At 40.4% G+C, this 12,415-nt stretch overlaps 1 protein-coding gene across 4 annotated transcripts in view; it reads left to right on the top strand.

The window, feature by feature from the left end:
- AFF2 (AF4/FMR2 family member 2) overlaps nt 1-12,415 on the top strand; it is a 336,299-nt gene that overhangs the window by 295,274 nt on the left and 28,610 nt on the right. For all 4 annotated transcript variants that reach the window (XM_027716444.2, XM_027716448.2, XM_027716445.2 and 1 more), the window contains exons 11-15: nt 112-1,131; nt 3,242-3,366; nt 9,480-9,714; nt 11,635-11,774; nt 12,313-12,376. In XM_027716444.2, the coding sequence (XP_027572245.1) occupies nt 112-1,131; nt 3,242-3,366; nt 9,480-9,714; nt 11,635-11,774; nt 12,313-12,376 (1,584 nt within the window). The remainder of the gene's footprint in view (nt 1-111; nt 1,132-3,241; nt 3,367-9,479; nt 9,715-11,634; nt 11,775-12,312; nt 12,377-12,415) is intronic.

Consider the following 12,415-nt stretch of genomic DNA (forward strand, 5'->3'; position numbering starts at 1 on the left):
TAGCAGTCACCACTAGTTGACTGAAATAAAAGGGTATGTTAAAAAAGTCCTCTTTTAAAGGGAAAAGCACTGCTTCTGTCTGAGATTTGTTCCTTGTCATTCAACCTGCAGCCTGAACCCCCCTCAACAAACAAATGGCAGCTGGATAAATGGCTTAATAAAGTGAACCCCCATAACAAGACCATCATCAACAATCAAAATGAGCCCCACAGCGAGACCAGCTCCCAGGCCCAGAGCAACCAGCAGGCCGAAGGGCCAAACAAAGGGAAGCTCAGCAGCAGCCTGCCCCCGAGCGATTCCAAAGACCGGGCGATCCTTAGTCCCATCCGAGAGAAAGCCAAACCACGGGTTGCCCAGAAAACCCCAGAGGCAAAAAGCTCCAAGCAGAAGTCACCAGCTCATAATGAGCCAACTTCACAAAGGACTACTGGGAAAAAGCAACCCAAAAAGGTAGAAAGGACTTCCAGTGTAGAAGAGTATAACTGGCCCAAACCAAATAATACCAGCAACACTCCCAAAGAAAAAGACACACAGGAACCCCCCGAGCAGCCAAAGGTTCGAACTAAAGCAGCAGTTGGGAAGACCGCTCCGAGGAAAGAACCACGGACTAGCACAGGTCTCACTTCAGAGAAGAAAAAGTACAGAGGCCCCAGCAAAATTGTCCCCAAGTCCCGGGAATTCATTGAAACGGATTCATCTACTTCTGACTCGAACACAGACCAGGAGGAGAGCTTGCAGGCTAAAGTGTTGCCAGCCTGCACTGGGTCTGGCAGCAGCGTCAAAGTGAAGGACTCTGGCAGTAACATCCTCAGTGTAAGTAGTTTAACGAGCAATGGCAGCAACACATCCATTGACCAGACCAGCAACGACCTGGAGGAGCAGCTCTTTTCTCCCATCCCGATCGTACAAAACGAACTTCTGTCTCCACTGAGAGAATACGAAGAACTCAAATCTCTGTGGGTGAAAATAGACCTCAGTTTACTCTCTAGGATACCTGGACAGGAGACTTTTGAGACCACGCCTGTGAAAAGTGAACCGAGAGAGGCAAATGTGAAACACAGGCGACCATCTCGAGAGTCCCCGACCCCAGCAGCTGAAAAACCCTCCATAAAATCCAAAAGGAAACACAAGGTAAGTTGTTTTCATTGTTTAGAGGAAAACAGTGAGTTTCTGAGCACCCTCGGGGTCAGGACCACAACCAGTCACTGCACCTGCAGCAGGGCTGTGGGGAGGCATCACAGCACTGAGAGGCTTTACTGGTTTTACAAAGGACAGACACTTACAAGTGCACCACAAATTAACATCAGAAACTAGCAAAAAGCAAACCCCAGCTAACAAAATCAATAAACAATGTATTTTTTTTTTGAGATTTGTCTTACAAGATTTTTCGCTGTATTTGCTCACTTACCTATTAATTTCCAGTGTTCTGTAATCTGCAGAAAGATCAAAATGATGAGTTCTTATTAGTACAGGTTCAGCCATACTCAGAAAATGTGACTTCTATTTGGAAGGCATTATGAATTAGGATTAAGGCGTTTCACCACTGGCTTAAACAGGCAGGGATTCATGAAAGTCAGTGGAATGGTGCTTGCTTATGCTCCTGGTGAATTTAGTTTTATATTGTTTTGTGGTATAAACAAATGGGATTCATAGAAATATAATTTGCCTAACTAGCTACTCTCTCTACACGGCTTCCTCAAAAAGCAAATATATTTTGACTGAAGGCTTTGTGTTTTATCATGTGCTTTAAGTTATTTATGCCCAAGGGCATCCTATCTTGTGGGATATGACATTGCACTTCAAACTAAATGTGTTTTCAGAAAAAAACCTGAAGTTTTATATCATGAATGAGTTTTTCTAGTCAGTTTTCCCATATGAAATGCTTGTGCTCTGGTCTGTCTGAGAGAAGTCATCATAGCGTATTTTATTTATACCCCAAATTTTACAAATCTTTGTGAATGTGACTTCAGCTTTCTGTTCTAGTGGACTTCTTGAAATCCTGAGTTTGAGCAGTCCAGTGGTAGGAGAGAGTTAATACAAGACAAAGACAGAAGATGCCAGGCAGACACAGGGTCTGCTCCCCTGCCTACATGAGTCACTGCACTGGCTCCTTCCCTGTTGAATTAAGTGGAAATAATCACATGAGTAAACTCAGCAGGTTTTTATTCAATTTATATTCTAGCTGTACGCTTAAGGTAGAGATGTAAGAAGGAAGGAGAAAAGAAGAGGAGGAGGAAGTATAAATGTCCATGCTTATGTGTATGTATAAGTACACCGGGGTGCATATTAACTATACAAAAAAATTCTTGCTAGGTAATTCTTGCTAGTGTCTGTATGATAGAGAAGGAATCTTGACTAAAACACAAGTGTAGTATTGGCAACTAAACTGAGAGTTCCCAGGAGATAAAAAAAATAACGGGTTATATGAAAGTTGGAACCTCCTAATTTCATTAACCGAGACTGTGAATCAGAAAGTAACAAAATGCGCAATCTTGCTCCGGGCCTGTGCAAACATAAGCTGGGCTCTGAATCAGCCCCTTCAGTTGCAGTATCATTGTTCATTGCTACCCAAGGGGAAACAAGCCAATTAGGATGACTTGAGGGTATATCGACAGTTAAAGCAGGATAGGGAGAGACTGATTTGCGTTTCTAAATCATGCTATTAAAAGATTTATTTTAGCCATCTACTAGTGGGCTTGAAGGCTGATACGAAGGTTCCAGTGACAGAGCAATAATCAGCTTTGCTTGTATCATCCTAGTTCAGGCACAAAAGTCATGCATCAGGGAGTCTTCCAAAGCAAATTTAAACAAGCTGTTACAAGTTAATGACTACCCCAGCTCAGTCCTGTACTCTTAGTCCTGTTAGGAATACTTACTCAGGGAAGTTTTCCCATCAACTTCTGTTAGGTCAATGAGTAAAAGCTATTTACTTCAGTAAGGTTTGGTGTTATCTAGTCATTGCATCTGAATTATTAATTAAGTTCCAATGCACTAAAGAAGATAACTTCAGCACGTGAGACATTTTGCTTCCTAATTATCTGCTACGTCACTTGTTATATGACTTCATGTCATGTTTGGAGCAGGTTTAGCCCTGATTTCTGGTGATTTACGTTTCTCTTAAATCAGTATTTTAATTGCTGCTACTATAATGGAAATTCAGAGATTCCTGAGACCCTCTTAATAGCCAGTGAAGTTGTTTATAAATGCTTGATTTTTTATGCTCTACCTCCTTTTATTAAAGCAGACAGAAGGCCTGGACACCTTTGTTGAAAGCAAGAAGCCACGCCTGGAGGACCCTCCAGCTTCATGCCTGCTCCCACCTTGTATCTCTCCGATACCGAACCACAGAATAACCAGCACTAAAGAGTAAGTTCTGTTTTTTTGACATAACATTCATGAGGGATTTCACAGTACTGTTCAGTAAATGTCTTTGGTGTAGATGGGCTTTATAGCCCATAAGCCCATAAGTGACACAGCATTGGTATTCTTTTCCATCAGGAACAGAATCCATATGGTTTTGTCCATCCTTCTGATGGACTGCAGGAATTCAGCATGATGCCACAATCCTGCTGTACTCTTCAACCCACACATTGCATTCTCTCAGTGTTCTTTCTTGCCTCAGTCATCTTTAACCTCTGTGGACAGAGAATCTCACTAAAAGTAGGATTTATTTGATTGCCTGGAATTTATTTTTTTAAATCATTTTCATAAGAGACAGTTCTCAGTTTTATTGAATGAAATAGTGACTTTGCCATTCCGTTAAGCAGCTCCTATTCTTTTAGCTGTGTATCCAGAAATGCCAGGGGTGACCATCCTAAATGTTTCAGACATACGTGCTCTGTATTTCAGCAGACATACCATCTGATAAGTTTGTGCCTTTTGGACTGTCTTACATGGCTATAATGCTTGAGCAAACAGGTGCCACCTGAATAATGATTCTGATTATAGAGCCACAAGATTAACATTCTGTAAATAACCAAAGAGTCCAATTCCCTTCTGTTACAATTTTGTGCTTTTATGGTTTTGAGATGAGGCAATTCTTTCTGCTTTGGGACAAGCAAAAAATCAAAATCACAATGTGCTTCTGAAAACAATTTGAGGGTAGTAGTAGTTAAATTTAGATAAAGCACACTAACTTTAAAACCATTAAAGAAGGTTGACCATCATTTTGTTTATGCTGCTGTAATTACAGAGTAACTTCAGTCCTTGAACTAACCCCTCATTCTGCCACTGAGAAAATCAGAATTGGAGTCTGGAAAAGGCAGATGAGTTGAAAGTTTCAATGTCGTCTGTAACATGTTGCACATTTGATAAACATCCTGATGGGTGTTGCCACATTATCATTGCTAGAAACACAATGAACAGAGATATATTGCAGAAGGAATCAAGGATTACCCATCCCCAACACCTCCACAATCCATTAAAAAAAAATCTTTCTATTCTTGTCACCAGCAGGCCCTAAGGATCCACCCCCAACCTGATGTTTCTTAATTTGAGCTTGTTTTCCAGGTCATTAATTTGATTCCTCAGAGCTTTCAAGCCTTTGGTATTCTCTGTTAAAACATAATTGTGTCCATCAATAGTTATTTCCATATGCTAGTTTTTTCTCTCGTCTGCCTCAAGTTTTGAAACAAAATTTCCTGACTTTTCCACCGCAGTAACTGAGATGTGGCTCACACTGCAGTTGTTATAAGTGTCTTCTGAATTTGCTTGAAACAAACGCAATATTTTTTGATAATTCAGGTTTTCAACCCCTAGAGACCTGCAACTGAATGTAGATCACTGTATTTCCCAAAAGATCAGGGAGCTGGATGAACTGTATGAAGATAAATTTCTGGAGAGCCTCAGGTTGTTTTTAAGCAGTTGGGAATGGTTCTCCTCTCCAGAGGGTAAAGTTTTAAGGGGAGGCAGAAGAAAGTCCACTGTCATGGGGGAAAATAACACTTCAGGGGTAAAAGGTTGAAAGACAGGCTTTGCCATTTGCTCCTTTATTCCCAAAGGTTCTAAGTTTTCTTTCAGAACTCTTAAGTCTCTACATAAGGACTTTGAGAAACGAGGGTGATTCAGCTACAGGTGTGGTGATCTTCATCCCTTAAGAAGGTGTTAAGTTTCAAGATGTTCTCACTCACTAGGAACCTTAGGTCTCTCCCTTTAGAGCTTGATCCCTGTGCCAACAAGCCAAGTTCCCCAAGGCAGACTTCAGAGATTTGCATTGGGCTTTTTTATTGGTACAAGAGCGTTTTGACAGAAAGACCATGATCTCTGGGCCAAAATTCGGAGACATTCAGGAGTCGGGAGGAATCAGGGAAAGAGAGGTCACACCTGTGCTTTTGCAGCTCCTGTTGGCTGCCTTGCTATGGTTTAGGCGTTTGGATACATTTCTCTCATAATCTTTCCTTAAATATATGGGCTCAATAAAGCAAGAAAAGATGCACAATTAATTTTTAAAGGGTCACATGTCTAATAAGGCGATTAAATGCCTAATTTCCACAAGTTTCTATGACTACAAATACTGTTTAAGTGTAGAAATTTCAAATAAGTTGTGGGCTTAAAAGGCATTTGCACAACCAAAGAGTGGGTTTGTATTATGTAGTCATTGCATAAGCCATAGTTATCTCTCTGTTAGTTCCTTCCCTCACACACTCTGGGGCTGATGCCTTTTCCTAAATCTGACCTGACACTTAAAATATAACTATTCATACTATTACCACTGTATTTTCCTTATTTCTGATACTTCCTAACAAATGAAGGAATAGATGATTCAGTGTTTTGTCCAATTCATAGTAATACCTTGAAACGCTGCTGCAGGGCCTGATTTTTGTCAGATCAGCTGCCTGCTTTGCAGCAGAGGATTATTTATTTATATTTACTTGCTTGCCAGAGCAATTTTAATTTAAGCATTAATTGTATTTGCTCCTGAATACCTTTTATATCTGAATAATTGATCGGTAGACCCAGGCTAGGCAGAGAACTATTCACCAACATTTGGCTGTTTGTGGCAACACAGAGAGTTATTTGGTGATGCAAACTGTGAGTCTCAATTTCAGACTGGACTCATACCAGTGAATCATGCCCACCATCTAGCAGGCATGCTGGAAGTCTGTCTGAGGGAAGGATTTCTGCCTGTTTTTCAAGATTTCCCGTTCCCTTTTGTTTGACCTTTAGCTGAAGATGCACCTGTACTTGGCAATATATATTAGCTGATCCCTTGGGGAGTCAGAGCAGTGTTCATTGGGGTTCCTTCATGGCAGAGGCAGCCTTCACATCTCTGACAATGACTTCAGCTTCACTCAGTTGCTGCCATTTGGTCCAAGCTAATGTGGGAGTGACCTTTCCCTGTGAACCCCCTGCAGAAAGTCAGATACACCATCAGTGTGCAGCATTTCATTGTGGACCAGGGGAGCAGAGGCAAAGGAAAGCCAAGTGACTGGTATAGATAGTGGCTTTGTCTCACTAACAGGCCAGAGATACCACTGCATACCACAAGGAGTGGATAAAGAAAGAGGAAAGAAAGGCAGCTTGAAATGTGAGAGTAGCTGGAAATTCTCCCTTCTTCATGCACTGACCTCTCCTTGCCTGCTTGCTTGCTTTCAAAAAAACAAACCAGGATAAAAAAAAAAAAAAAAAAAAACAGATGGGAAACCTTCTACTTCCTTGATAATTGGCCTTTTCAGACACAAAAGATTAAACCCTGCAGCCACAAGACCATCAGTTCTGCTTGTAGTTTTTCCTTGCACTTTTATTGTGTTTCTCCCTAGATTTTAAATATATTTTAACTAACAATCATGTCAGCAAATTAAACCATTGAGTCTCGGTAATTATTGCAATAAATTCATTCAAAATTACCGATTACTGCAATCAAAGACCAGTTTCTTAGGCCATTAACAGCCCAAAGCAAAGTGACAATCTGGTTAACTGCTGGTAACAACCTATTTCATGGAGGTTATTGTTAACATAAATGCTTTAGAGTAAATCTGAGGGAGGTAACATTGCTAAATAAATTATCATCTTAATTCCTGCAAAACCTCATAGGATTAAGTGGGCAATAGCAGAAGAAAATAAAAAAAAACCAGACAGAATTATAACTGCATTGTTCGGGGGGGGGGGGGGTAATGTAGAAAAAATATCCTCAAGTGGATATTTTTCCTTTGTGGTTAAGTCTTCCCACCCACAGAACTACTTGTGTTCTAGAGCTGAGTAGCTGCACCTATGCCTTGGTTTGCTCCATCTTATATTTGAGTCCAAAGATAAAGTGAACTGGTGAAGTTTTAAGTAGTGAAGTTTTAATCATGGCACCTGCAGCCTTCTTAAGTTTTTGTTGTACTACCCTCTTAATCCCTCCAGCTCTGTGTAGCAGCTGAGGAATGTTGCATCAGTTGCTTTATATGTGTCTTAAATTTCCTCATGCAGTGGTAGACTTTGTGGACAGAGAATTAGCCCCAAAAATAGCCACAGGTGCGCTGAGGAACCTCACTTGTGGTGTAGGGTCAGATCCTGAATGGGACTTGTTCAGTGCCTCCCATTCTGTGTTTCTTCAGATGAGTTTGAGATAGAGCTGCAGACTCAGTTGTTCTCCCCTTTGCAGAGCTGTCCTGGGGAAAAAGAACAGCTCCACACTCATCTGTGCACAGTGGCACAGAAAACAATTTTGCTCTGTGCTCCCACCCATGCATGCATGTTCAGGGTTCCCTGTGAAGGGCATGTGTTTGGGAGGCAGAGGGTTTGGGTTCTGCTCCTGGGTTCATTAACTTTGTCTGCTTTGCCTTTGTACAACCCAAGAACACATGCATGCTTTGTCAGGGCAGTGCTTACCCTCCTTTGGAAAACTTTCCTCTGGAAAGAGTTCAGAGTGTTATTGTACTATAACTATGGTAACTTGTCTGAGTTCCAAAATACCCTTTGGGGGTCAGAAAGCTAACAGATGGAGCTTTGAGTGAGAACTTTCTGGAGGACATATTGCAGGACCACATGTGCATAAAATCAGTCTCCTCGAAGAACTGCCAGCCTATTCCAACATGGTTGCTTTCCTTTGATCTTCTTCGAGTCCATGTGTTTTCCAAGCAGGACAGCATCCATCCCTGTCCTAATGTAAGGCAATATGAATTCTGGGCTCGTTTTATTTCTTCATCTGAAGATCTTTAATATCAGAGACTTTCAAATAAGATATTTTTAACTCTGCTTCAGTTGAATTAAAATAGGTTTGGGTAGACAAGCTATAAAACCTGAAACATGAGGAGTTTGTTTGATTTCACTCTGTGATTTCACAGACAGGCTAAAATATTTCTGTATCACCAAAGGCCCAAAGTAGGGGAATGACCAAAGCAGGTGTAGATATTGATACTGTTGGTGAAACTGCAGAAGAGGCCAGACTGAAATGAGAGAGCTCCAAAATAAGGAGTAAGGAAACCTGGGTTTTCTCCTCTTTTCCTGGTTACGGTAAGGCAAAGTGGATCTATAATTCCTGACACTGACTGAAAGTGTGAACAAAACATAAATTCTTGTTGACTTAATTTGTTATTGAAATTTTAGTCAATAATCATGAAAAGTAAATGATCATGTAGTGCAATATTAGATGTCTAACAATAGATTAAAATTCAGGTTATCTTCATTCACTGAGCTGGGACAGTACCTGAAATAAAAATCTATGAGTAGATTAACGTGTTAAACAGTCAGTGGGAGGTTGGGTTTGGTTTTTTCTTTTTTGATGGATTGGAGTGGAAAAAGGTCTACCAGGCTTTTTTTTGTTTTTACTGTGTATCACAGCTGCCATTTCTAGCCAGCTAACAATTTCTGTACATAAAACAGACAATAGATTATCATATTACTTGAGCTTTCATGTCAAAACCACATTCATTTTCTGAATCACGTTCAATTCATCAGCCAATATTTGCTCAAGAGCTTTTGCCAGCTACAATGTATCATTTTAATATAGTGTTGAACATTGGGTTTATTCTAGAGGTTAAATAATTATTATTTTGTTATTGTTACGATTATCATTTTGCAGTTGTTTCTTTTTTTGGTTCTCATGCCGTGTGCTATTTGGGTTTTTTGCAAAGGTTACTTATGTGGGCCCTAATCCACCTCTTAAAAAGATGCTTAATGTTAAAAACATAAATAGTCATACTTGATGTCAAAGGAAATAACCCTGTGCATAAAACTTTCCAGTACTTTGCTGAGTCAGAACCTCTATGACCTCTCAAATGAAGACTGACTCAAATTAGCATTTAAATTGAGTGCAATTTGTACTAATGCACTGCAAGTTGTCCTCCAAAGCAGAAGGGTTCTGCAGCCATTGAAACGGCAGAAGCAGCTCTTGTGTTGTCCCTGCCTGTCCCCTTGTGACTCACCTGGTAGAGCAGGGGGACTGCAGGATGGATTTGAGGGTACAGCTGGCTTCCCCATAAATAAAACCTAGAGCTTTGTGCTGTGGAGGATTAAGCAAGGTTCTTGAAATGCAGCTGGTTTTGTCTGTGTCCCAGGAGCAGTGGTAGCTCAGTGAAGAAGGTGACAAAGAAAAGAGAAGAGAAGCTGTTCCCTCCTCCGTTATCCCCACTCTTGGATGAGCCTGTGCACCGGCGGCACAGCAGTGACAACAGCTCCTTCAGCCAAGAGACCACTGTCACAAACACCTCCCAGACCAGCAGCTCTTCCTCCTCTGTCTCTAAACACAGAAAGAATGAAAATAAATCCTCTTCTAACCCCAAAGGAATCTGTGTAAGTAACCAGCCTCGACTGCGGGAAGTGAACAAGATAAAATAAAGTTAACTTAGCTTTGTTCTGTTTGATTTTTTTTTTCCCTACAGTATCTATTTCTAAATGCTTAGGTAGCCACACTCAAGGGCAGTGAATAGTAGAGCAAGGCATAAGCAACTCTTGCAAGTTCCATTTTTAGGTCAGCATTAGGCATCTATGTGGTGTTGTCTATCACTCCTTAAAACACCAGGTCCCTGAGCCTCAGAGAAGAGCCTTTGCAGCCACCAATTAGCTGCAATTAGTATTAACTATGTAGCTGCAACACACACATTTTGAAAATAAAATTTTAGGACTATCACCTGAATAATTGTCCCAAATTCTCAGCCAGAAATAGGCACTGTAGTTCTACTGAATATTGCAGCCTAAACTAAACAGACAAAAAAAAAATCTAACAAAAAGGTAATTGTCCGTGGCACACTCAGCATGTTAATATCCTCTCTCAGGTTTGCAGGCTCCCAGCAGCAAGGTTTATTTACACCTAATCTCCATGAATGATGTATAAGCCTTTAGATACCATGTAAATAGGGTTCCCCCCCCCCCAAAACACATCATTCTGTTAGGGTAATCTCCCCATCAGTGGCTTTCATATAGACAATTCCTTCCTGCTTGCTTTTCACCAGATTCAGATGACTTTTTGCTGAAAACACATGAAAAAGAGCCAAAACTGCATAGGAAATTCATTAAAATAAAGTAAAATTTTACATCAGTTTGTCATCCTCTTTTTAGCTTAAAAAGGGAAACATTAGGATTTTGGCCCATTTTAGAAAACAATCCTCCCTCAAGAGTTTCAAACACATCATTTAGTATCAAACTGTATCTTAGTGTCGCTGTCAAGATTAAAAGACAAGAAGAGAATTCTGCCACAGAAAAGGACATGCACAGCCCCATTTTTCACAGTTCACCACTTTGTGAGAGGTTGTTACCCTGCACTGTAATAGTAAAACTCACAAGCTGCATTGGATCATAGGTGACAAATCGCTTCACCTTATTCATTCATCCCTGTTGCTTTCTGATATCATTGTGTCACTTCAAGCTGCGACAATAATACACACGCCTTCAACTGAAATCAATGCCAAAATGAACTGCATATGTCAGCATATAAACAATGCTATGTAAACAGCAGGGCCTCTTCCTCTCATCCCAGCATCTCTAGTCAGATTTATCCTTGGTTAATCTATTACCTTGATACATGAAATATTTTTCCTCTAAATAGTTTTCTCCAAATAAATTTCCTCTAAAATTCTTTCCCTAGTTCATTGGTTCGTCTCTAATTTAGTTTATCTGGTTGTGGACCAACCTTGCAAGTTGCAATTGCCTGATTTAAATGCTTCTGTTATGCTGATGGTTTTAATCAAAGTCACAACTCTCGACTTCTGCTTTCCATTCTTCTCTCTGTAGCAAGAGTGTGGGAATTGTTCCCTGATGAAATCCAAGCTGACTCTTCAGTCACCTTAACAGTTAACTCCTAATAATAAAGAAAAAAATGTTATGTTAGTGATACACCTTGAAGGAAATTGAGTTTACCTCCAGCCCTCCTGCATCAGATTTCCTCACCCTTACTTTAACCAGTGTCTCTAGTTGGTAACATTGTGATATCAACTTAAAAATTACACCTAAAAGTGTAAATTATTCAGGTGAGGACTCTGGAGTGCAGTCATGCCTCCTAATTAACATGTTAGACTCATGTTATGAAGAATGGAAGGGCGGTTTGGTGAGGTAACCTGGATGTAGTTGGGTATCTGTGAGTGCTACTTTGTGTCTTAGCCTTTTGTTTCTTTGAAGGGCTTTTGTTTTCATTTGGGGGTGGGGGGTGTGGATGGGAGCACTGAAATTGTTGGAAGGTGTTTGTTTGAACTGCGAATAAAGTCCTGTGTTTTCTAGGAGGAAGAATCTCACAATACACCAACAGCCAACACTCTTCTTGACACCAGCCATCTAGAACCAGACATCTGGTCTGCAATGCCAACACTTTCCAATGGGAATTCTGAGCCCAGAAGACCCAAAATAACATTTGATGATGTGTAAGTTTTATTGACTCTGTGCTAGCTGCATGTTCTGTAGCTGGGATTTCCTTGCAAGCAGAGCTCCCAGGGAAAGAGAGTTTCTTGGGCACCTGTGTGGATAGTGCTGCACAAAGGCATACACAGTTTTAATCTTCACAAATGAACTGTTGTCGCTGATTAATGAAGACTCTGTTGATAAATGTTTTCAGATCATGAATGTTGGTTCACGGTAATTCTTCTTCATCTTTTTATTTTAGCTCCTCTAATGGAAACTTCTTATACTTAATTAGTTTAAAGTATTTTTCCTTTTCCTCTGTTCAGCACACATTAATGGGTCCTTTGGGTGGCCAGTTTCTACAGCTACTTATTTTACTTTCTGGTCACCCATCATATCTTTGCATACAGCAGCTTCAGATTGGTATCAGGTTAAGATTTAAAGAGATAAGTGGGTGTATGTGTCAAAGTTGTTCTTGAAAGCAGTCAGCAAATTTTTTAAACAATGTTTGTCCAACTGTATGAAAGCAAAGACTTGAATTAATTGATTTTGTCTCTCTAGGCTTCACAATGCGGATTATTACATGCAAGAGGCTAAGAAGCTGAAGCATAAAGCAGATGCATTGGTAGGTTATCACTGGAGTTTTTTGTTCCTGTCCACTGTG

The sequence above is a fragment of the Pipra filicauda genome, unplaced genomic scaffold (assembly GCF_003945595.2).
Source record: "Pipra filicauda isolate LSUMZ 115617 unplaced genomic scaffold, ASM394559v2 scaffold239_size1682155_pilon, whole genome shotgun sequence".
NCBI lineage: Eukaryota > Metazoa > Chordata > Aves > Passeriformes > Pipridae > Pipra > Pipra filicauda.